Source organism: Nilaparvata lugens, chromosome 2 (assembly GCF_014356525.2).
Source record: "Nilaparvata lugens isolate BPH chromosome 2, ASM1435652v1, whole genome shotgun sequence".
NCBI lineage: Eukaryota > Metazoa > Arthropoda > Insecta > Hemiptera > Delphacidae > Nilaparvata > Nilaparvata lugens.
The window spans coordinates 21,574,420-21,602,251 of NC_052505.1; the positions used below are offsets into that span (position 1 = coordinate 21,574,420).

Consider the following 27,832-nt stretch of genomic DNA (forward strand, 5'->3'; position numbering starts at 1 on the left):
ACACAACATGTTGACTGGGTATTACAAATTGGAATTAAGTTGGAGGAAAAATTTGGAATTTGTTTGAGATATTGAAATATTGAACAGGCTTTCCAAATACGTATAAACAAGGAAATTACTATAGTGAGGTCCACGTTATAATGGCAGTGTTTCATTAGCAATGGTATTGCTATCCTTCTCTATCATTCAACAAAGCGGATAGCGCTATCTCTTCCTTGCTTTGCTCTGTTGCCAGATCGTCTTTAAACAATGTAAAATTAATAATTAATTAACAAAATAGGCCTAGTTCATCTTAATTATAAAAAATTATTATGAAATTATTGAAAAATATAATTTCTTGCTTATTCAAATATAATTGATTAATTTAAACTAGAATAAACAGTTAATATTACATCAACAAACCTGTATCAGCTACCGTCTATAGAAGGCATTGACAAGACAAAGGATCGGCAACTTTGTTCTCCTATCTTTCTCCACTGCCATTATAACGTGGACCTCACTATAGTACAATTTATTGATTATGTCATAAGCAGAACGTAGAATGTGAATGTACATTCTATACTCACTGGTCATAAGTTTCATCTTTTTCGAAATTATTGAGTATGCTATCCTGATATATGAGAATGAAAACAATCAAAAACAATAAGTAATCAAAAACAAATCTCTAAGTAAACAAGAATAACCTCTTCTGTGGTCCTCTCCCTCTTCTCCCTCTTCTTCTTCTTCTTCTTCCTCTTCTTCCTCTTCTTCCTCTTCTTCCTCTTCTTCCTCTTCTTCCTCTTCTTCCTCTTCTTTCTCTTCTTCTTCTTCTTCTTCTTCTCCTGTCTTCTTCTTCTGTCTTCTTCTTCTCCTATCTTCTTCTTCTTCTCCTGTCTTCTTCTTCTTCTCCTCCTTCTTCTTTTTCGTTTCCTTTTTCTCCTCCTTCTCCTTCTTCAACTTCTCCTCCTCCTTCTTCTTTTTCTCCTCATTCAGCTCCTTCCTCTTCTACATCTCCTCCTTCTCCTTCTAACTCCTTCCTCTTTTACTTCTTCTTCTTCTTCTTCTTCATCTTCTTCTTCTTCTTCATCTTCTTCTTTTTCTTTATCTTCTTCTTCTTCATCTTCTTCTCCTTCTCCTTTTCTTGCTGCTGAATGATCGAACTATCAAACACAAAATAGGCTATTCATCAGGAGTTGCTTCATTGCTTTATTTATTGACCAACTTCAATTGACTGGTGACTATTGATTCCAAAAAGCCAGTTTGAACCGGTTAAGTGCAGTGCGATACAGGTATATAGTATGCAGGACAATGCTATCATATTCTTATTTTAAGTCTGGCAAACGGTTGCTCAATCAAATTCCTGCATCGGCTACATATTTGGACAGGAGCCCAAATCATTCCTGCTTCAATGTTTATAGGCTATCTGTGAATTCTCCAATACTAGGATGTCAGTCACGTAGGAGTTTGACGAAAAATACAGCGCGTTACCGGACTACGTTATATTTTGAGCCACATTTTGTTAATGCAGATGTCACACTCTTCCGGATGCAATAAATTCTCCTCTGTATGTGCAACTCAAACGGAAATAAGATCGTATGCTTCAAGCATACATGATAACTTGCAGGAATAATCTAAAAAAATCTGGTGTGGCGCACTCACACAACTTTCCTTGCCGTTATGAAAATTGATCACCTGACGCTAGTGTTCCCGCGCATCTCAAGTCTACTATTCAAAGATTTGAGCCAGCTGGTGACAGGGCAATAACACTGGGGACACACATGAGGTCTGCTATCTCTGCATAGTGAATGATTTAATAGAATCAACAATAATTTGCAATTGAATAATCACATTTTCTCGAATTTAGAGCTTATTTTCAATTTTAGGTGAAAATGTTACTGAACATTAATTGTAGAGATTTTCATGCTCAATCTACTCCACTTGATTTTTTTTGTTTCAATTGTATCTGAAGCCTGATAATTGGAAATCTATCTGCATTGATGGGGTGGAGCTCCTGAAATTTTTACAGATATGGGACTTGTGGCAGTTGATAGAGCTTATCGATGACTATTTTAGGAATGAATTTGATCAAAATCGTTGGAGCCGTTTCCGAGAAAATCACGAAAAACCCTGTTTTTGACAACATTTTCGCCATTTTAGCCGCCATCTTGAATTGCATTTGATCGAAATTGTTCGTGTCGGATCCTTATAGTGAAAGGACCTTAAGTTCCAAATTTCAAGTCATTCCGTTAATTGGGAGATGAGATATCGTGTACACAGACGCACATACACTCATATACACACACACACACACACACACACACACACACACACACACACCACACACACACACACACACACACACACACACACACACACATACAGACCAATACCCAAAAACCAGTTTTTTGGACTCGGGGGACTTAGAAACGTATAGAAATTTAGAAATTGGGTTCCTTAATTTTTTTCGGAAAGCAATACTTTCCTTACCTATGGTAATAGGGCAAGGAAAGTAAAAACATCTGCACATTTGCTAGAAGGGAGAAAGTGCACTCACATGGAACTCGAACTGACTTGGATGTGCCGCGCTTTCGCCTGTCAAGAGTGAGAGACAGTTTTCCAAGGAAAGTAATATATTACCGAACTTTGATGATGTTGTTTACGTTAATAGATGTAATCTGTAAGCTTTCAAATTTCAAGGATTTTACACATAGTTCTCTATATAATAGAGATCCCGGCATTTCTTACTCAAGCGATACATACGGTTGGTACATGGTTGAATTGGGAACGCGCCAACTAAGTTCCCCGACAGCTGAGCTCCCCGTCAGTAAAGCTCCTTTTAAAACCACTTTCGAGGGGATCAACTGACGGCGTCAACTGAGCTCCTGAGAGAGGAGCTTAACTGACGGGGAGATTGATTGTAGTGAGCATCCGAGGAGCTTGATTGTCGTCTACGGTCCCACCTGAACCAGTAGGGAATTTTCTGTCGGTGAGACTAGTTAATGCTAGCGTGACAGGAGCTTGGTTGTCGTCACCGAATCCGACAACCGAACTTTTCGCAAGCTCCGAGTTTGCCGGAGTTTTCGCGAGTGACCTGACATAATACTTCATGCACTCACTCCATGGATTTCCTCAAATCACGTCTGGTTTTCCCAGTCATTCATTGCTTTTTGATGAGTGATATCAGTTTTTTCAAGAACCAATTGTTCAAACTTCATAATGAGGTTCAAATCAATGTAGAATTATTCCTACAGTTCACATTGCATGGGAAAACAAAAATATCTATATATATATATATATATATATATATATATATATATATATATATATATATAAGCGAAATGGCACTCACTGACTGACTGACTGACTGACTGACTGACTCACTCACTCAATCACTCACTCGCATAACTAAAAATCTACCGGACCAAAAACGTTCAAATTTGGTAGGTATGTTCAGTTGGCCATTTAGAGGCGCACTAAGAAATCTTTTGGCAATATTTTAAATCTAAGGGTTGTTTTTGAGGGTTTAAAGTTCGTCTTTTAGCATGTATATTCTTCTTCTCCCAATCTCTTAATTATAATTGAAATTTCCATATCATATGTTACTACAGAACTATAATCAAGATAGAGTACCTCTTCGAAACAGTTGTTAACTGGCAACTAAATTAATAATTTTGTCAGGTTGGCACCAAGTTGAAGATTTAAATGCATTTGTCGCGGAAAAATTGATTGGGCACTGCTACTTCAATCCTGGGAATATTATATTACTAGCCGTCAGGCTCGCTTCGCTCGCCATATCCGTTTAGCCAGGCGTTTAGTCTGGACCCCCGACTGGATTGTTCTAACATATGATAAAAATGCTCAAATGAGAAATGCAGGCGAGCGAAGCGAGCCTGCTGATCTCATTCTTGGACGACCCAGTCGGGGGACCAGGGGGCGGAGCCCCCTGGCTAGACGGATATGGCGAGCGAAGCGAGCCTGACGGCTAGTAATAGTATAAAGTTTCAATCTGAATTTTTGATTCCATAAGTTGAAGACTAAACAGTAGATCAGAGTTTTGCTTGATAATAATATGGGTTGTTTTTCCAAACTTAACTGCTTAGATATTGTAAGGGAATACACTCGTATTTTGTGCACAGATATTTATTGAATTACATAATCGATAGAATACACGAATACAATCACGCGTTTAAACGAGCGTAGTGAGTACTTACTGTTGACTAGAGCCTCGAGTCCATGTTCGTTTGTTCAACGATAACTTTCGATTGATTTCATCTTCTAAATTTCAAAACATATTCTTTGAACCATTATACAGATCAAGTTCGTTGGTCAACGGAATTGACTCACTCATCTGTCCTTTTTGAGGACAAATGAGTCCTTTTAAGGAGATCTATTAAATACAGTACCGGTACCGGTATATATCAAGATAACATTTGACTCATAGGTACTCCACCCTTCTCCATTATCAATGTTTTCACCGAAAGGATGGAGAAACATTCATCAAAATACAAAGATCCTTCACAATTCAAATTCTAATTCAATTTTTCAATTGAAATGGAAACTTTGATTTTACGCTTATTATAATATTATTTGATTCACGCGTATTATAGTATAAAATAATTTCATGCGTTTCTCAAAGTTTGTTTGGGCCCCTACAGTTTTTAATTTATATAAAAAATACTGGCAATATGCTTCAATGCTTCCAAATTCTTCGTTACCGGCTTCTGTGAGTGATCAGCTACATTATTCATTCTGGTTGTGAAAATATAAAAGCAGAGCTCAGGATTTTTTAACAGGAACAAAAATAATACAAGTATAATAATTGCAAGATACATCTGTATCTTCACTCTCTATGTTTTCACGTTTTTTTATTGTATCAGTCTCACTGCCAAACCTACAACTCCGTATGTGATTAACATTTTCGCCAACCAGAGAATTCACAGTCAATTGATTTTGAAACTATGCCAAAGATAAGAATAGTCATGGTGATGTCTTCTCTTCCGTACTCTGATAATTACTTTGTGTTTGAGTGGGATGTATTTTGAAATGTAATCAACCAGTTATATCTTACAAAAAAGGTATCTGCATTAAATAAAAGATACTCTTACGCCTTCTTCCTTAATCTCGTAGTATTACTCCACGCCTTTCAATACTCCCAATTTTTGTATTCATGCTCAATTGTTTCCGATTACATGCCTGACGACCTTGAACTGAACTTCAAAGAACTTCTCTCTCCATCCTCTATTTTTGTTTATTTATTAAGTTTAAAAATGGCTACTCTTTTGTTATTATCACTTCTACTTCTTTACCATGTCGTGTTATATTATAAGTGGAGTTCTGTAGCAATAAAGGCTTCACAGCTTTTTGTAACAATTATGAGTAAAAACTCCTATTCTATCCTATACTATTAAACGAGCAACTTCAGTTTATATGTTCATATGTTTAGATGTTTGGATGTTTATATGTTTGTATTTCACCGGATCTCGAAAACGGCTCTAGCGATTCTCACGAAATTCAGAACATAGTAGGTTTATAATATAAAGATTCGATTGCACTAGGTCTCATCCCTGGGAAAACTGGCTGAAGGACATTAAAAGCATAATAATCATTCATCCTTGGGAAAACATCTGATGATAATTATTTCGTTGTCTGTTGGTGATGGAAGTGAGTGAGCGAGTTCATGTGTGTGGGACTGTGTCAAAATTATGACTCAGCTGAGCTTTTGTAATGATTTAATCAGGTGCTTAGTGCCGGTTGCAAAAAAACCGGGTTATTTTCAATCCTGATTAATTCCAGTAGATCCATCTTTCTGAAATGAAAATCACTCTGATTTGGTTCACGTGAAGTTGATCATTATTGAAATTTAACCGGCTTATGTGCAACTGGGCCTTTGTGAGGGAAATTTTTGCATTCCTCTGGGAATTAATCTCAATTTACTGTGATTAGATAGAACATTTCTGTTTGAATGTTATTATGATTTCTTCTTTCGTAATAGATTTATTATGCTTTTGTACTCCAGAGCGAAGCTCGGTCCCCGATATTATTCATTCATCAATAGACCCTATTTATTGATCATGAGACCACTAAAAGTCGGTAGGCCATTCTGTTTATATAATAATATTGTCTGTGTTTTGTGAAGATGATGTTGTGGTGAATGTACTTTTCAATAAGCTCCCTCTGATTGGTTCTCGTAGCGTTTAATCATGATTGAAGTTTAACAGGCTTTTGTACAACTGGGCTTTAGTTCACTAAAGATTACCATAAAACTCTAACGTCCCTTGTTTGTTTAATTAGATACCTGATAAAGGAGTCTAATGTGATTCATATGTCAAGATTGAGAGATCGAGAGATAAATGTCTCTTTGGAAGTATCTAGTAATGATTATTCATTAGCCCAAATTTTGTATGAATACTTTCTAATATAGCTCCAAAGTCATAGCCTAATACATTCAGTCAAGTCAATAATAAACTCAACTTCAATTCATGTACGTTATTCTCAGTGGCGCCATTTCACCTAACTGCTAGGGGGAGGGGGGCAAAAACCAAGAGGTATAAGGGGGGGGAAGGAATACCCCCAAAGGATAAAGGATCCTGGATTTTTCCCCATAAATGTTACATTCGAAGATGTTTTAATATATGCTTCATTTTTACAGTTTTATACAAATGTGGTTGAAGTATCAATATAATACATAATAATACAAACATATACATTATTAGTTATTAAATCATGAAATATTTATTAGAAATATAGGTCTCCAGAGAGGTCCTAAAGTACGAATACATTGGAACAGATTTCTTAAAAATCATGGAAACAGATAATTTTTTCTTTTACAATGACAATTTCATAGGGGATCATATTCTAATTGGAAAAAACTTTCAGTTACAGAGCTAAAGAAACATTGAGCTGTTCCCATAATTCTCACCAACTCTGTATATGTACATTTTTGATTTTCTGATTGTGCCCTCTCTTTTGCTTTCACTCTGACATCTTGCAACTTGTTATTCTCACGTTGAAATTTATGCAATAACTCACTTACTGTGCACGATCAATAATTGTACCCATTCTATATTTAGCTTCAACTATACAACAGAGAAAAATATATTATTTATTACTCCATACCCGTAGCCATACTTTCAAGGCAATTTTGCTACATTGTTGATACTGTGTAGAAGGAATTATACGACTGCTGTTTAAAAACAGTATTAAATCAGTATGAAATTCTAAGGATTCGTGTAGATAGACCCGCATTTTCATTATTTATCTGATCCTTGGGGGGGGGGGGGGGCTAGGCCCGCCTGGCCCCCCCCTCAAATGGTTATCCTATCCAGAGAAATGAGCATTTAAAAATTTGGATCATTTTGTTCCAGATGGAAACCCAGAGAGATAATGTACGTGAACTTCCTGGGAGACATGTTCCTCCAGATGCTGAAGGGACTTATAATTCCACTGCTGTTGGCTTCGATAGTGTCAGCAATCGGCTCTCTCGATCTGAGCCTTTCGAGGAAAATAGGAGCGAGAGCGATCGCCTACTACATGACAACAACCGTGGTGGCGGTGGTGGAAGGAATCATCCTTGTCTCCATCATAGAGCCAGGCAGAGGTTCAAAGGCTGAGACCGGCATGACACCAATCACTGGCAGGAATGTCACAACTGCCGACACACTCCTCGATCTTATAAGGTATGTTATAAATTATTCTACAAATCCCGGAACAAAATTGAATTGTAAAGCCGGGTCCACACTGAACAAATGTTCGAAATACCTGTTTGTTGAAGCAGTTTGAGCGAATTTTATTATGTTTCACAAAAAATGATTGCTCGTGGCCAGTGTGGACGCGTCACCAAACAAAATATTTTATAAGTGGGGAGATCATGTTTTGGGAAAACTGTGATTTTCTGTTAGGCAAACAATGATTGTCCAAACTTTTTAAAATGTTTGTACCTGAGTTCCTCAACGAACATGTTTACCGAACATGTACGTCGAACATTTGCTCAGTGTGGATGCAGCTCAATAGAGTGTCTTTACTATTATAGTTTTTTTCACATCACTATTATGTGAAATACACTATAGAACCCCTCGCATATCTACCTGTTTGCTTCCTTGTACCGTTTACATGTAGATATGGTTGCCTTTATATCTTAATGTGTTTCATTCGAGGTATGAACGAACAGCTGCTGTCATTTCTCTGTTTAAACCGAGTATCTGAATATGGCCCCCTCACCCATTTTTCAAAGTGGTGTTTGAAAAAAGTGTTGAGGGTGCAGAAATGAGTATCATGACCTTGGCATTGGGATGAACAAATTTAAAAATCGCGAATTATTATTTAAAATATAGCTCTCAAATGCTGTTTTCAATTAGAAACTTCAACAATTTTCCGAGTGGATGAGTCGAACGGGGGGGGGGAGTCCTGGATTCGCGCCTGTAGTGAGTCCACGTTATAATGGTAGTGGAGAAGGATAGGAGAAGAGTGCGTTGCCGTTTCTCTGCCTTGCTGTAGAGGATAGCTGATACCAGTATATCTGTTGTTATATTAAGTGGTCATTCTTGTTAAAAATAATAAATTATATCTTATTCGTCAAGAAAAAATATTTCTCAATCATCAAATAATTAATTTTATTATTTGAGAATGAATGTTTTGTTAATTGATTATATTTCTACATTGTTAAAAAACAATCTGGCAACGCTGCGAAGATAGAAAAGGATAGCGCTATCTGCTTTGTCGAATGATAGACAAGGATAGCAACACCAATGTTAATGAAATACTGTCACTATAACGAGTACCTTACTACAGAATGCTTTCTACAGAGTTCTATGAGGACCATTTAAGGATCATAGACTCAATTCAATTTTCATCTATTCGATGATAACCGAGGACGCCCTAGTGCTACAGACCATCTATGAGCTTTGTTTCATTTGAAAACTTATTCATTTTTTTCCTCCATGACCAGCCTCACGCGTTTTTTCCTGGCACCCATTTTCCACTTAACTTTCACTCGTCATCCTCTAACCAAATAAGGTTTTCCAAGACCTTCTCTTAGACCTTTCCAAGAGTAAGGGCCTCTTCTCCTTTCTGAGGAGGTTAGGATAGAGATGAATATCTCTATAAAACATGAGGTACAAGCAGAGGTACTATAATGTATTCTGTAAACTACTACAATAATATGCTGTATTCTGTGGTAGAAATAAAAGATCGGAGTGGAGAAAGAGGTACAGTACCTTAATGTTCTCAATATAACAAGAATAGGCCTACATGTTGTACAAAATAGCATCTCTATCTCTCTATCCTTCTCAATGAGGGAGCACCCTTGCACTTCCATTGTCTGAAAACTCATTTAACGTCTTTTAAGAGGCTCATTCTCTCTGACTCACTTTATCAACTCAACGTCCAACTTCAATCTTTTTCAAAAAAATAGAAATTGAAATCAATTAAAATTCAACATCTTAATTTTTTCTACAAATTGAATATTTCTACTTGAACGTTATGTTCCAAAATTTTTTTTAAACCTGGTTGACCGTGAATCCATGAAATCAATTCAATTACTGCTGCGAAATATTCTTCAACTTTTTTTTGTTATTGCTGAAACCCCAGGACTCTGCTCAACACAACGCAGAGTTTTAAACTTTGTAGCTATAGTGAGGTCCACGTTATGAAGGCAGTGAAGAAAGATAGCAGAACAACGTTGCCGATCCTCGAGGATCTATAGAAGGCAGTCTATAGAAGGCATTGACTAGATAGATCTATCTAGTCAATGCCTTCTATAGACTGTAGCTGATACAGGTTTATAAATGTAATATTAATTGTTCATTCTCGTTTAAAATAATCAATTACATTTTATTAAGCAAGAAATTATATTTTTCAATAATTCATCATGAATTTTCATAATTAAGATGAAATATTTTGTCAGTATATTATTAATTCTACATTGTTAAAAGACGATCTGGCAAAGCGAGAAAGAGATAGCTCTATCCACTTTGTTGAATGATAGCAATACCATTGCTACTCTTACACTGCCATTATAACGTGGACCTCACTAAAGCTTCTCTTTTATTTACATTTCTCTTTCATGATTATACGTCATCATAGTTGTTCACTATTATGATTACATCAGGGTATTTAGCTCATATAAGAACCCTCCAAGCGATCATAAACTATAAGGACATCCAATTCTAATGCTGGAGAATTGATTTTTTTTTTTTAAATGGTTCAAGCGATTTCTCAATGGTTCAAAAAATTGAGCTTGTGGGGGATTTACTCGTTCAATTACAGGTTATTATCCTGCAGAATTCTATTCTCAGAGCCTGTTGATCAACATTGAAATAATGAGAAGATTATTAAAACTTCCACTGAATGTTCAATTCAGATATAGCTGTGGCTTCAATTTATACATAATTATATATAGCTTTATAATAACTTTATTTAGCTTTCATTCAGATTTAACTTAATGACAATAGTCCTCTTCCTTCTACTTCAAGTCAATAAAATTTTTTAATCGTATGATTTTTCTTTTTTTCAGAAATATGTTCCCTCCAAACATAGTCAAAGCATGCGTTTCACAGGTAAAAGCAATATTCTTTCCTCATTCACACTCAGCCTAATAAAATGTTCTGTCAAAAAATATTTTCAACTGAAACTGTATGGTATCGAATCAAGCAATACAGTAGGCCTACTAAACCTTACTAGAAAATAGCATTCCGTACTATATTATATTTTGATGATAAATATTAATTAATACAGTATCATAGAAACCTTATAGAAGTTTATGTGTGTGTAACTTAGTATGAATAACTTAGCATTCCAGTTGTATAAGAATAAAACTGGAATAAGAATATTTTATAAAAATAAATAGCTCACGTACCTATTAGTTTTATCTCACAGTACAATGAAAGTTGAAACTCTGCAGTTATGATATTTTGCTATTTATGATATTTTTGTATGCAAAGAAAATATTACTGATATAAAAATTTAAATTCTATTTCTGTTTCAGTACCGAACTGTGATCACAGCGCCAAAAGTGAATTACACTGACAGTAAGAAAAATAATATATTTAAAAATTTTAATAAAATGTAGGAGTATGAAGAGACAAAAGCTCGTTATATATTTATAACCTATATGTTCACTGATATAAATTGGCAAACAGTCGAGACTATCGCTATACAGTGAGCATTATGCGTGGTTCAACACTTTCTTATAGCAGGCATCTCTTAATTATTATAAATTTTATCATCTTTCAATTGTAAATTGTAATATCTGGATTCTAGAATAATTTTTTCCCTATTGCATCAGCAACTCTAAGGTAATTTCATATGATAAATGATTGACAGTGGCGATACTATAATAATATTCATACTTTCGAAACAAAGGTATACATACCGTATGCAAGGAATAAGGTTGAAGATATAATATGGAAATATATTCACTTTCATTATAATTATCTATTGGATTTGAAGAAGGGTGAGACTTTTTGGAAGTTTGAATTCATTTAATTGATCATAATAGAATAATATAAAATGTAGGCTAATAGTAGCATCAAATATATACCTATATGTTTTGTAAAACAATCGAGTAGTATTGAAATTTTCCACACTTTCATCTCATATTTTAGACTTCTAGACACTACCTTAATCTATGTGAGGGGTTGATTTTCAAAAATACATTTCAATTTCATGGATATAATAAATTATACCGTATTATTGATCACATTCTTGAAGTGTAATGATTGCAGATAGAATTAGACTACAATTAGTATTTATGAATTAAAGAAAGAAATTTGATATCCTTTTCAAAATAAATCAATGAATGAGCATCAAAACCCACCACCAGTGCAAAATTCAGTGAGCCAACGATCATCAATAATTACATAAACTATTAAAGCACATTATTTCCCAATTTTAATACCTCCTGACATGCTCTTGATCATTATATATTATAAATCATTGTTGTCACCATCATTCGTATGATTCAGACCATATAGAGAAAATAAGAAGCATAAGAAAATACAAAGCATAAAAAGGTATCTCATGTTATAGGTAGTTTATGCTCCAAATTTTAAGCCTATTTTTTGTTAACTCAAGCCGATGATTGTCGGCTATATACTGTCTATTATTACTGTGCTTTTAGGGCGAGAGTGTAAGAACGGCACAGTATGAGAGACTACAATCGTCACATAGCTTCATCAAAAACAACTACCTACTAGATTTATCGGCTTGAGTTAACAGTGAAACTTGCAACATAAATAATGACCTATATATTTTGGCCTTCCAGAATTAAGTTTTTTTTGGTTCTTTAAATAATTTCTTTTATATGTGAATATTTCCTATTTTAGTGATAATAATGTGAAATTTCTCTTCTATGTTTGGTTTTGAAGAATCTAAATATTCAAGTCTACTTTGTAAAAATATTAAGAACTGAAAATTTTTTGAAGGGTGCAACTACAAGACTTTCGGACTATGTGTAACCGTATCTAAATTTGGGAGAGAAATAGCACAAGGTTACCTTATTGTTTCTCTCCCTATCATTTTTGATAATGTACTTGTTGTATGAATCAATATATTACAATATACAGTATACAACGGGATATCTTCTTATGCCATATTTTCTGTATGCTGAGACCCACATATTTTCTCTCATTTCATGTAGATTTTATTACAAATGTAGCACACATATCTGCAGAAATATTACCTATTTAACTTAGTCTTGTCATCCAGTCACATAACAATGTATAATTATATCAATTCAATTGTTAACTTTCAATTGACACATTGAAGTGTCCAGCTTCCAATAAAAATTGATCAGAATTAATTTTGCAGATTTGTACGAATGGGACATAAGCGGCGAGTACACAGATGGATCGAACATTTTGGGAGTAGTTGTGTTTGGAGTTGTGCTTGGTATTGCTATTGGTCAGCTTGGTCCGATCGGCCTTCCCTTGTTGAAGGTGTTCCAATCATTGGGAGACGTTACTATGCTCATGACAACTTGGGTGATATGGTGAGTATCCACCCTATTACACTACATTAATATTAATATCGGGGACCGAGCTCCGCTCTGGAGTACAGAAGCATAATTATAAATTTATTACGAAAGCAGAAATTATAGTTAACATAACTATGCATAGTTCATACAGAATTTTTCTATCTAATCGCAATGAATTGAGATTAATTCCCAAAGGAATGCAAAAATTTCACTCACAAAGGCCCGGTTGCAAAAAAGCCGTTTAAATTTTAATCCTAAATAATTTCACGTGAATCAAGTCAGAGAAGACCATTTCAAAAAGATGGTTCTACTGGAATTAATCAGGATTAAAAATAACCCGGCTTTTTTGCAACCGGCACTAAGTACCTGATTGAATGATTACAAAAGTTCAACAGCTGAGTCATAATTTTGACACAGTCCCACACACATGAACTCGTTCTTTCACTTCCATGTCAACAGACGACGAAATAATTATTATCAGCTGTTTTTCCAAGGATGAATGATAATTATTGTCCGTTTAATGTCCTTCAGCGAGTTTTCCCCGGGATTAGACTTAGTGCAGTCGAATTTTTATATCATAAACCTACTATGTTCTGATTTCATGAGAGTCGTTAGAGCCGTTTTCGTGATCCGGTAAAATACAAACATAAAAACAGAAATTGCTCGTTTAATAGTATAGGATATTCTTTAATAAACGAAAACCCCAACAAATGCTGTAAATCACCCTGAAGACTTCTGCTACTGCAACTATTGACAACAGGGTAAACAGCTAGATGGAAATAGATGAGCGCTACTATACAAAAATTATTTGTCAGCCCGGGAATCGAACTCAGTACCTCCTAATTGCCGGTCATGAATGCTTATCCTTAAACATTCCTGACCGGTAATTAGGAGGTACTGGGATGACAAATGATTTTTGTAAAGAAGCGCTCATCGAATTTCCATCTAGCTGTTTACCCTGTTGTCAATATTTGCAGTACCAGAAGTCTTCGGGGTGATTTACAGTATTTAATTAGGTTTTTTTGTTCTATAATAATGATTTATTAATTAGCATTTGACAATAATGCAACTTCAAATTTATTTCCATCTAATATTATAATCAGTTTATTTTATATCTTTTTATTACACACCCTACACATTGGTATAAGAATTTTGTAAAAAAAATCTACAAAAGAGGTGATCATCGTTCTCCATAGCGTATTTTGAATGGATGGGGATTGATTAATATTTTTATAATACACCTGACGAATTGGCAACGTCTATGAGTGCAGGGTGGTGAGGAAGTACTCAGCCGTTCCAATTTCCATCGGACTACTTTCGTGCGGTTGACTTTTATAATATTCATATGATCAATATATACTCATGTCGGTATGCCTAGATAGCACTTCTTAATTTGGAGAAAATTGGAAGATGAAACATCTAAATTTAAAAATCTACTTTGTGGAAATAAAATTAAGGACTGGATATTTTATGAATTGAACATCTACAAGACTTGAACTATTTCGGACTATGTATAACCTTTTCTAAATTTGATTGATTGATTGATTGATTGATTGATTGATTGATTGAGTACTTTATTTATGTAGATTACAATATATACTGGCTTATACACTTATATACAATAGCTTACAATACAGCAAAATTATAGATGAATTCACATAATATAGACTAAGAAAATAACTATTGAACTGTATATGATATGAAAAAGCAATTTTTAATATAATAACTATAGATAGTAATCATATTGTTATGCATCTACATAAATTGGCGGAGCTTTGGACATATCAATGTCCATTCTTTGGGAAGAATATTAAAAATATCCTCCCCACTAACTCTCTACCAAAACGTTAATTTCGTTATTTAAACTAAGGATTTATTTATTAATGGAAATATTGTAAAAGTTTTAATCAATATGAATATTGAAGAGAAAAAAAACAGAAAATTGATAAAGTAAAATAATTATATAGGTAGATAAGATCAAATAATTGATTAATAAAATGAAGTAGGCTGAAAGTAGATCAGGGTTATCAAATTTCAGTAATATACAGCAGTATGCAGTGGATAATTGAAATAACATGAGTTTATATAATTATATATATATATATATATACAATTCGTTCTATAACATGGTTTAAAGGTTTATATTGGTGGAATGGGTGAGGGATGGTTGTCATGTGATCGTTCTAGGGCCGGACAGTTTCAGTCATTTGTTTCAAAATATGTTTTTTTAAAGTCAGGTTGAAGCTCGCTCGGCTCTCGATAGACCTGATAGAAACAGGAAGTGTATTCCATGCACGACAGGCACTGACTAAGAAGGATTTTGTGAAAATAGTAGTTCGATGATTGGGTATCCTTAAAGTACTTTCTCCGGTTCTAGTATGTGAAGCATCTATCCTCCTACCTTCAGAGACAAATTTGAAATCTGAAATTTGGTAGAGGAATAGCACAAGGATACCTTATTTTTTCTCTCCCTATCATTTTGATGATTCACTTATTGTATGAATCAATAGAGAATAAAGGATTAAGTAAATTAAGTGTATCAGTATTAAATTGCTAAAAATTGGATAACAATTAGAATATTATTGCGATCAATGCTATTACATTTTTATACATTTTGGTAATATAGTTAGTTAGGTATACTTTTAGTCGTTTTTTGCGCATTTTTTTATAATATTCAGACCTTATTGAAACTCTATCTTAAAGCCAGTATTAGTCGTCATAGAGGTATTCCATTTTCAATTTTTCTTTGACAAATGGAATATATTATTGTATCTTTTATTGTAACATTAATTTATTTTTTTTAAATAAATAATAATTAAATATGAATATCGTATTCACTGACAGAGATAATTGTATCTACTAACGTATATTTCTTAAATATTAAAAACCTTCTCTTTTCTCTCACTATCATTTTGATGGTGTACTTGTTGTATGAATCATAAAGATAGATTGAAAAATAAAATTAATATTCACCTTTATTCACTTACAGGTTATCCCCAGGAGGAGTGTTTTTCCTTGTGGCCTCAAAAATTCTCGAGATGAAAAGCTTCGTGGAGATGATGGAGAAACTAGGTTTATATTTTGCAACAGTGCTCTTCGGACTGTTCGTCCACGGCTTCGTTGTGCTTCCAGCCGTCTTCACAGTCGTCACGAAAACACTTCCGTTCAGGTTCCTGGGAAACATGAGTCAAGCTCTCATCACTGCGTTTGGAACGGCTTCCAGGTGAGCAAGGCACATGCATGTAGAAAAAATCTGGTGTGGTACACTCACACAACTTTCCTTGCTCATTGAACTGTAAGCCTCATTCTCAAACGAGAATAATTTAGGGGAATAACATCATGACAATTATTGGCGGCAACATATTATTTGCAACTACGATCAGACTATTGTATATGTGTATATATAATTATTGTTTTCAGATCCTTCGTGTAAATAAAATTGTGGAATTAGATGATTTTTTTTAAGTCGTCAAAACAGCTGTTCTACAGATGAATTATCTTGACTATGACTGTGTACTTTTTATAAACTGCTCTACCTACCTACCTACCTCATGCACGAGATGGAGGTTACAAAGTCCATTTCTCAAGGATAGGGTGGACCCCCCATTAGTTTCCCAGAAAAAAGACTCATGCCAGTTGATAGATCTGATAAATAACTATACAGGGTATGAATTTGAAAAAAATCGTTAGAGCCGTTTTTGAGAAAATCGTGAAACATGGTTTTTAGTCATTATCCGCCATTTTTCTCAATAATATTACGGAGCTCCTGGAATTTTCCCAGAAATGAGACTCATGCCAGTTGATAGGGCTTATAGATAGCTATCTATGATATAAATTTGAAGAAAATCGTTAGAGCCGTTTTCGAGAAAACCGTGAAAAACATGTTTTTTTCGTCATTATCCGCCATTTTTCTCAAGAATATTACAGAGCTCCTGAAATTTTCCCAGAAATGAGACTCATGCCAGTTGATAGGGCTTATAAATAGCTATTCATGGTATAAATTTGAAGAAAATCGTTAGAGCCGTTTTCGAGAAAACCGTGAAAAACATGGTTTTTTCGTCATTATCCGCCATTTTTCTCAAGAATATTACAGAGCTCCTGAAATTTTCCCAGAAATGAGACTCATGCCAGTTTATAGGGCTTATAAATAGCTATCCATGGTATGAATTTGAAGAAAATCGTTAGAGCCGTTTTCGAGAATAACGTGAAAAACATGGTTTTTTAGTAATTATCCGCCATTTTTTCCGCCATATTGAGTTGAATTTTATTGAATTTCTTATTGTCGGATCCTCATTGTATAAGGACCTTAAGTTTAAAATTTCAAGTCAATCGGTTGATTAGGAATGGAGTTATCGTGTTCACAGACATACACACATACACACACACACACACACATACACACACACACACACCACACACACACACACACACACACACACACACACACACACACACACACATACACACACACACATACACACACACACATACACACACACAGACCAACACCCAAAAATCATGTTTTTGGACTCAGGGGGACTTGAAACGTATAGAAAACTTGAAATCAGGGTACCTTAATTTTTTTTGGAAAGCAATACTTTCCTTACCTATGGTAATAGGGCAAGGAAAGTAAAAATATGAAACTTGCTAAGTAATGAATAACTGCCATGGAAACTAATCTTTTTTTATTTAATATAACTGTTACTAGTACTAGGACTATCGATCGGTTTCTTTCTATCCTAAATCAATATTCGTGTCATTTTACAAAAATAATCTTGTAATAGCTTCTCCTAGTTTCAAATCAGTTCATTCATTAATCACTGCACTGAATTGATATTGGTAATTTTTTCTTTTTCTTTTTGTGTAGTTGAGAAGTTGATATTGTGTTTAATTATTCATATTGAATTAAAAAGAATAAGAGATTGTCAAAAAACCACAGATTTCTGTCAAAAATTTATGGTTTTTTGACAATTTTTTAGTATTTTTCATTCAATATTGGTAATTTTTTCCACTTTCACTAAGCACTCCTGGAGGTTTACACCACATTTGTTGGCTTCATCCTTTTCAATCTCCTCGTCAATGTTGACTTTTCCAAAAGCTGGATTGCCTCAACATTTTGGTGGTCATGTAGAGCCTCTTCATAGGTCCTTGCTGTTTCTACAATCATCTCCTTGACTGTCTCCACCTGAAGGTCGGCGCTCCTGATGAAGTATGGAAAATTGAAAGCATTTCGCAGAAACTTGTTTTGGAATCGTTGGGTGATTCCAATATTGCTCTCTGCTGTACGAAACTAATCATGATTAAATAAAACATTGACAGTGACTTACTCAGTCGAATTTTTAATAATCATGTTAAAAATGAAACATACAAAATAATGAATAGCTTGGTTTTGATATAGGTAATTTCTAGTGGCTCCATAGCAAGATTCATATCACATGGAAAGAGCTGCTTGGAAAGTAAGCCTATCCATGGAAAAATATATGAGACTTGCAAAATAATGAATATCTTGGTCTTTTTTATTCAGGGCTACTCTTAAATATAAATAGAAATTAGAAATCCTTTTGAAATTGTTTAATCACAATCTCAATCTTACATTTTTAAATATAATTTATGAATAAAAAATATTGGTTTTGATGATTAATATTTTAGTGGCTCTAAAGTCCAAAGAAAGAGCTTCGATGGAAACTAATCATGATAGAAATGAAACACAAAATGATGAAAAAATTGATTTTTGGTGGCACTAAGTGAGAGTTATATCGATATTTAAAAGTGGGCCCCATCCATGAAAAAATATGAGACCTACAAAATAATGCTGGGTTTTTTTTGGTTTTGTTGATGAATATTTTAGTGGCTCCAAACTCCAAAGAAGGAGTCATGGAAAGTAACCAGGAAAAATGGAACATACAAAATTATGAATAAATTGATTTTTGGTGGCACAAAGTGAGAGTTATATAGATTTAAAAGTAGGCCTATTCATGAAAAAATATGAGACTTGAAAAATAATGAATGAATTTTGGTTTTGATATAGTGGCTCCAAAGTAGAAGTTACAGCTTGAAAGTCATTAGCTATTTACTGATACCTCGTCTTTATAATTTTATTTATTCACAATAATAAATAAATAAGCCTTTGTTTTTCGTGATCATTAATGGTGGACATAGACACAGTTTGATTGATACTTGAAATGTTTGCGGCCATAAATCTCATGATAAATACATATTGAATAAAATGGTCTTTATTGTGAAAAAATGAAAGATACATTATATATTGCACAATAAAATTTCGACAGAACCGTATATAATACAAATAGACAATAGGACATGCATTTTACTGCAATATCATCAGATAACTTATGGCATCCGAATTATTCAAATACCTATACTTTCAAGTGAAGTCAACTTTTATGAATGTAGAACTGAAATTCTAGAATTTTTCAAGAGGTAATTTTTAGTTCGGATAACGGTACTTTTACACTCGAACATTTCTTGTCGAAATATTTTTCTTTCTTTGAAATATTGTATCCTTTTCCCATTAAATCGATTCATATTTCTATTTATACATCTTTTTCCACTCAAGCAGTGATCCATGATAAATGAAATAAGTACCTATTCACGTCTCATGCTAATCGATACCGTTTATACTCTTACAAAGCTGTACGGTATTTACATACAGCAACAGTGACGGTGAACGGCAGTGAAACTATATTAATTCTAATTGGATCATCCCGGCCGGGTTAGTATGAATAATACCATTAGAGCTTATGGGAATTGAATTTCACTGTTCACTTTCACTGTTGGGTGTGAATCCAGCTCCAGCTTGATGGACTCCATCAGACTACTGCTGTAATATAAATATTCTTTCTTCATTGAAAAAAGGTAAAGAACATACTATATTAGATAAATAAATCATACAATTTTAACATTGAATGCCCTAAACGTATTCCTGTAGAAGAGAAAAGAAAATTGCACAAACAAGGAATTTAAAAATATTCAAGTTGAACATCAAAAGAAAAAAATCTATTGTATGAGTTTGGTTTCCGTGCAGTTGGCATTCAGAATACAGTCTTTGTACGTATTTTGTTTTAATCAACTAATCTCAATTAATTACTTAACCATCGATACCATATATTTTATAGACAGTTTTTATTCTTATCTTGAAACCCAAAGAAATTGTCACTGTAATCGAAAATTAAAATACAAAAAAATATTGAACCAATTAGAAGAAGATTTCAATATTATCAATTGATTGAATGAAATCCCTCAAACTAACTCTCAACTGCCCTACTAGAATTAAGCTCTCTTATTTCTAAAGGTAGAACATTCTAAATTTTCAATGCAATATAATTTAAAAATCTTCTGTTATGCTCTAATCTTGGCATTGGCAAACTTATATTATTCTGATACCGTGTGGAATACAATGCTGGACGCTCATGAATTTGAATGAGTTTACCCTTATTCTTAAAAATGTGCACAAAAATTGCTTTATGTGAATAACCATTCAAAATCGGAATCCATCGATCATGTTTGCCTTGGCAGTGCCAAAAGCATGAATAAAAAGTAACTCCTATTATTCTTATTAGAGGAACTTTATCAATTTTGATACTGATAATGATTGATACTGGACATGCCATATAAGATTATATAATTGTATTTTTTTCTTTAGAACTACTCTTGAATATAAATAATAAAAATAGGAATATAAGTACCCTTTTTAAAACTGTTTAGTCGATTGTTTAAACAATTTTGAAAGGGGTACTTGGTTTTCTTTTTTTATTGATATGATAATATTGATATGATTGATTATGATATATGATATGATATGATACTGATGTGTTCCAGTTCAGCCTCGCTGCCTGTATCGATGTCTTGCCTTGAAGACCTGAACAACGTCGACCCGAGAGTGTCTCGATTCGTGATGCCAATAGGAGCCACAATCAACATGGATGGCACTGCTCTCTACGAGGCTGTAGCCGCCTTGTTCATAGCGCAGCTCAGAAGTGTTCCCCTCACTTTTGGGAATATTGTTGCTGTCAGGTAAAGTTTCAATTATTATTCTGTGTTGTCAATCCATTCTTCTCCACTTATTATGAACTTTAAATAAAATCATGAAGTAGAAACACTTGTTTTTTAGCAATGACAACGTTTCATGAACTTTAAAATAAAATCGCATGAAGTAGAAACACTCTTGCTTTTTAGCAATGACAACGTTTCAACTTGTTTTGAGTAGTTTTTTTGGGTCATCACTTGTTTTGGGAAAACTGATTCTTGCTTCAAGGTTGAGAGGTTGAGTATCCTCAGTCAAAAACTGACCAACGACAGGTTAAAACGTCCACGTTTTAATGGCAGTGGAGGAAGATATGAGAAAAACGTTGCCGATCATCTGTTTATTCCTGTTTAAATTTATTTATTTATTTATTCATTTACAATGCAAATGACACTAATGTAATAACATTGAAAGATAAAATTAATAAGATAGTCCTTGTTCTATTTTTCTTCCAAATTTATAGGTGAAAAAGTCCGAAATAGGGTTAGAATTTCACGTGTACAATTTTGTTAAAATTTCAGTCCAAAACAAAAATTATAACTATAAATTTTGAATTTAGATGGCTTGAATTAATAAATTAATTAGAAATATTACACTCAATTACCACTTGTAACGAATAATATTGAGTTATTTAAGAAAATTTGGAACCATTCAAGCAACACAAACTCGTAAACACTGTTAAAATAATCAGTTAAATTTTGTTAAGCAAAAAATTATATTTTTCAATAATTTCTTAATGAATTTTCATGATGAGGATGAAATATTTTGTTGATTAATTAATAATATATTCTACATTGTTAAAAGACGATCTGGCAACAGAGCAAAGCGAGAAAGAGATAGCGCTATCTGATTTGTTGAATGATAGACAAGGATAGCAACACCAGTATAAATCAAATACTGCCATTATAACGTGGACCTCACTATAGGAAGATGATACGAAGATGATACAAGGATGATAGACAAGGATAGCAACACCAATGTTAATCAAATACTGCCATTATAACGTGGACCTCACTATAAAAAGATGATACAAGGATAGCAGTACAATATTGCTAATCAAACACTGCCATTTAACTTGGAGCTCACTATAGTGTTGCAATATAGTGTAAAAAATATTTGATCATGAAAATGATGTTGTCAATGACAGTGTTTGTTTGTGTTGACAGTATAACCGCGACTATGGCCAGTATTGGAGCGGCTGGAATTCCCCAAGCGGGACTTGTAACCATGGTGATGGTGTTGGACACAGTCGGGCTTCCAGCTCAAGACGTAACACTTATCATTGCTGTCGATTGGCTACTGTAAGTTTTGCTTATCACAATCAATCAATTATTATCAACCGATATGTGCAATTTTCAAAGAAATAGTTTTTTTAAACGAAAAAGGTTTTCCAGATTTTCTCAATCTAAATGGGGAGAGTACTTATGTTTTTATTGCTGGGCACACAATAAATGTGATAATAGAAATTTTACAGAGTGACACAGAATAACGGGAACTTTTAAAAACGCCATAAAACATTAGTGGGAAGGGCAAAAATGATTTTAATCATACTAATGTAAAGTTCAAGACTTCTCATTTGAGAATTATCAATAATCTCTATCACGTTTTGACAATTATTTACTTCTTCAAGATGGCTTCTTCTTGCACGAATACACTCTTGAAATCTGTGTTGAGATTCCTGAACGATTGCTGCAACATTTCAGCTGGGATATTGTTAATTTCATTTTGAATTGTCTGTTATGATTCAACCACAGCTATTGGTCAAGTTGTGAAAACGTTTGATTTGAGATAGCTCCACAGACAGAAGATTGCAGGTGGACAGATCATTGTACCAGGAAACGCAGATGTTGCAGCGATCAGTGAGGAATCGTCAACACAGATTTCAAGAGTGTATTCGTTAAAAATGAAGCCATCTTAAAGAAGTAATTGTCGAGAAGTGATAGATGTTATATTAATAATTCTCAAATGGCAAGTCTTGAACTTTACATTAGTTGAAATAAAATCATTTCTGCCCTTCCCACTAATGTTTCATGGCGTTATAAAAATTCCCTTTATTCTGTGTCACCTAGTATATTTTTAGACTGAGTAAATTCAAGTTGAACAATAGCTGTGGTTGAATCATAACAGACAATTCAAAATGAAATTAACAATATCCCAGCTGAAAAGTTGCAGCAATCGTTCAGGAATCTCAACACAGATTTCAAGAGTGTATTCGTGCAAGAGGAAGCCATCTTGAAGAAGTAATTGTCAAAAAGTGATAGATGTTATTGATAACTCTCAAATGGCAAGTCTTGAACTTTACATTAGTATGATTAAAATCATTTTTGTTTCAAATCAAAATTGGAATAATTTGTAAAACATTCCGGTACAATACTGGAGAAATGAAAGAGGTCACAGAAGATCTTTAATATAGAGAAGAGATAGCAAGCATATAAGGTATACTAAAGAGTGATTTTTCAGTCCTGTTACCCTATTTAAAATGTGTGGTAATTTACTATTAATGAGGGAAAATTTTGTTTTGTCGATTGAAGCTAGTAGCCCTACTCAATCAGTACCGGTAGTACTTTGTGTGATTACTTATTTACATAAATACATACATGCAGACAACAGGTTAAACCCTTATATGTCTCCTTCAAACATTACAACATCTCAATTCAAAAATTATATTTAGAATAAACAACAAGCTAAGGATAAAACAAGAGTAAAATAGAATAAGAACAAAATAAATTGGTAACAAGAAAAAACGTCCTAACAATAGAAATATGGGTTTTTATAGAAATCCTATCTTAAAATTATTTCTGAATCTACTTCCCAGGAGAAAGAATGAGAGGTGAAAGAATATACACTTAAAATATCTTACATGGGCTCAAACCATGTAATACAGAACAAAGATTCATGTGGGAACTGAGAGAAAATAGAAAGAAAAATGTAATAAAAAAAAAGATGAAAAATGTCACATAGAAAATGTCGTCTGCTATGATGAAAGGTAAAGTCGTCTTATGATGAGAAGAATGTATTCTACCTTAGAACATGAATATAATATGATGAAAAGAGTTGAAGCGTGTATAACTTTAATGGGTATTAGGTACTTCAACTGTATAAATATAACTTTTGAGCATATCTTTTGATAATCTTCAGTAACTATATGAAATGAGTAATAAAATATCATATTTCTATAATATACAGCAACTATACACTTATATTAAAACTAAATTTCAGCTTTATGAATTAATTAGTGAAAATAAAAAAAAACTTACAGGAGTTTCGTTTTTTCTATTTATTTTCTCTATGTGAAAGATTAACTGTCATGATAGCCTCAAGACGTCACAATAATTAATTGGATTATCACTTTACCATATAATATGTAGTATTCTTAAGTTTTGTTTTTTCCAAACATTTTTGATTTTTGTAAATTAGTGTAATACTCTCTTTAACATCATCAAATTTGAATTTATATTAAATACTTGAAGCAGAATAAGTGAACTTCAACTCACTGCTAACACACAAGGTTTCTTATGTTGGCAGTGCCAAATATTACATTGATAATATTGTTATACTCAAGTTGAAATCAATGTATATTTGTATTGTATACTCTTGTAATTAATATTGTACAAAGATGTATTTTCGATTTTTGGCAATAAATTAAAAACTGGGTAAACGAACTAAAAATTCACCCAATACTTTTTACCTTATGCTATGTTCTCTCTATGATTTCAATAAATTGATGAATTTTTAATCAAGCATTCACAAATATAAAAATTATTTCACTTTTTATTCTCAGTGACCGATTCCGAACAACAATCAGTATATTTTATGCTATCTTTTCTCTATGATTTCTTGATTCATTTATACAATAAGTACCTACACTATGAAAATATTTTTATCACTGCACTTTCAATCTAGCATTTACAAATATAAAAATCCTTTCACTTTTCATTTTCCATGACCGATTCCGAACAGCAATCAGTATAAGTTATGCTATCTTTTCTCTATGATTTATTCATTCATTTATACAATAAGTACTCTATCAATATATTTCTATTACTGCACTTTCAATCAAGCATTTACAAATATAAAAATCCTTTTACTTTTTATTTTCAGTGACCGATTCCGAACAACAATCAGTATAAGTTATGCTATCTTTTCTCTATGATTTCTTGACTCATTTATACAATAAGTACACTATAAAAATATTTTTATCACTGCACTTTCAATCTACTTTCATTTACAAATATAAAAATCCTTTCATTTTTCATTTTCCATGACCGATTCCGAACAACAATCAGTATAAGTTATGCTATCTTTTCTCTATGATTTCTTGATTCATTTATACAATAAGTACACTATAAAAATATTTCTATCACTGCACTTTCAATCAAGCGTTTACAAATATAAAAATCCTTTCATTTTTCATTTTCCATGACCGATTCCGAACAGCAATCAGTATAAGTTATGCTATCTTTTCTCTATGATTTATTTATTCATTTATACAATAAGTACACTATCAATATATTCCTATTACTGCACTTTCAATCATAAGCATTTACAAATATAAAAATCCTTTTACTTTTTATTTTCAGTGACCGATTCCGAACAACAATCAGTATAAGTTACGGTATGCTATCTTTCCTCTATGATTTCTATTACTGCACTTTCAGTCAAGCAAATATAGAAATCCGCTCTTCTTTGAATTTTCAGTGACCGATTCCGAACAACAATCAACGTTGTGGGCGATTCTCTTGGGGCAGGCATTGTGAACCATTTGAGCAAGCGCGAGCTAGAGGCGATGTCCGAAATGCCCATGAGTAGGATCGCTACCTCTGATCCAGACCATGTGGAATCATAAAGCTACAATTCACAGCTCAGGTCTCTTTGATTTGTGAAGGGAGGAACAATAATACCAAGATTCAAATCTTTGTGTTCAACAAAATTCAACATCTCTTATTAGTTGTAATTTGTAATGTGCGAACAAGAAAACTCAACAGTGGGGTGTGGTCACATTGGATGTGTGTATGTGCAAGTGCACACTTGGTTATACATGACCAAGCGTTCAGTTGAGGAACAAAATTTGGAAAGAGCACAGTAGGAATATACTGAAAGCGTGCACTTGCTGTTCAATGTGAGCAGGTACGTCATGCAAGTCACAACGTGTTTCAATGGCACTTTCCAGATTTTGTTTCCCGACTGATGCCTACTGCGTGAATGGAGAAGGGCTTGCCCAGTTAAACATTTCTCCATTAAAAATTCCCATAAATAATTCTAACATCCAATCTCTTTATTTCTGATTGAGTACCTAGTTCAGTTAATCATGTGTCAGTTATGCTGTTGAAGTCTCTGTCGAAGTGCACTTGAACATCTACCGGTACGCTTTCAATGTGATCACACCCCAAGAGGAAACAGGTATCTTTTTCATATTAATAGTAGAATTGAAACAACCTCTGGCTTGAAGGGAAATGCGGAGTACCACTTAAGCCAATGAGAGTGATGAATAGATTCATAGATAGGAGCGCGGTTGCCAAGTTGACGATCAGACTCAGTTAATGCACAGTGCTTTTAGAAAGAAAACTGGGTGTTATGAGGTGTTAAACACTCCCTAAAGACTATAGAACGCTGTCTGCTCCAGCACGGCAACATCGCCGCCGCTATATCCTTAAGCCAGGCACACACAGATCGTCATCTGACGGACGGCACGCATCGGACGGATCGGAAGATTAGATTTGATACATTGTTTTCTATTGGAGTGTGCATACCTATACAATGCGGATAGGTATGCGCACTCCAATTGAAAATAATGAATCAAATCTAATCTTCCGATCCGTCCGATGCGTGCCGTCCGTCCGATGACGATCTGTTTGCGCCTACCTTTACACTCCACATATCCCTCCAAGTCAGAAGTTTTTTTTTTAATTCGACTACGGTATAGCATGACAGTAGATGTGAGTTCGACCTTTTGCATTTATGTAGGATTTGAAAGTTCATCAAAATTATATTTTTAGCAATGAAAATTTGATGGTTTTAAACCGTCATGAAACATCATTTTTCATCTTAAAACAACAGCATTTATGTAGGATTAAATAACTCATCAAAATTTATATTTTTAACAATGAATCTTTGATGGTTATAGGCCGTCATGAAACATCATTTTTCATCTTAGAACAACAAATCGTGATGCATATTATTGATAATAGTGAATGTAGCCTGTAGTTTTCATCCTACTGAATAGAAGAAATAAAATATTTGAAAATCTCATCTTCATTTGGTATCACAAACTTAAATTTAAATTACGGGAATGCTGCAAGATATATTTTGATTATTATTGAAAGAATCTCTGGAAAAAAACAGAACATTTTTTCCAAATCTTACAATTTTTAGACGATTTATCAATGGAAATGAGCCGTATTTAGAACTTCAAATAATAAAATTTAGATGTTCAGTGTTGTTATGATTGAAATTCCATATAATTTTTCAATCAGTCAACAACTTGCTTGAGGCTTAGTGTAGAATAATGAAGAATTTTTATAGAATTACAAACAAAAAAATTATAAGAAACTAAATATTTTCACTAACATAAAACATAAGGTTTGTGTTACCACCATTAAAATTAGTTCTATGAATGATAGCATTTAAGTATTTTAGTACAACTCTTGTAATGATATTATTTATTTTAAGGCATAGCCATTTTTAATTATAATTATTAATTAGATAAACCGAATTTCAATATTAAGAATAAAACTATTACTAGTCAAAGACGATGTGATTTTTGTACGATCCACAATCCTCTTGTTGTCAGGAACACTAAAAATATTATTTCTTAATGGACTAGTAAAAATTATGTTCTCCTC

At 33.5% G+C, this 27,832-nt stretch overlaps 1 protein-coding gene across 2 annotated transcripts in view; it reads left to right on the forward strand.

The window, feature by feature from the left end:
• The window catches only part of LOC111046139 (excitatory amino acid transporter 3), a 67,445-nt gene extending 39,708 nt beyond the window's left edge, over positions 1-27,737 (forward strand). The window contains exons 3-10 of one of the 2 annotated variants that reach the window (XM_039420777.1): positions 7,344-7,655; positions 10,490-10,532; positions 10,961-11,003; positions 12,784-12,964; positions 15,939-16,172; positions 20,786-20,980; positions 22,157-22,291; positions 24,772-24,838. In XM_039420777.1, the coding sequence (XP_039276711.1) occupies positions 7,344-7,655; positions 10,490-10,532; positions 10,961-11,003; positions 12,784-12,964; positions 15,939-16,172; positions 20,786-20,980; positions 22,157-22,291; positions 24,772-24,823 (1,195 nt within the window). In that variant the 3' untranslated portion in view covers positions 24,824-24,838. Of the gene's footprint in view, positions 1-7,343; positions 7,656-10,489; positions 10,533-10,960; positions 11,004-12,783; positions 12,965-15,938; positions 16,173-20,785; positions 20,981-22,156; positions 22,292-24,771; positions 24,839-25,688 lie in introns of those variants that run through there. The other variant, XM_039420776.1, reaches the window with a different exon arrangement.
• The last annotated feature ends 95 nt before the right edge of the window (positions 27,738-27,832 follow it).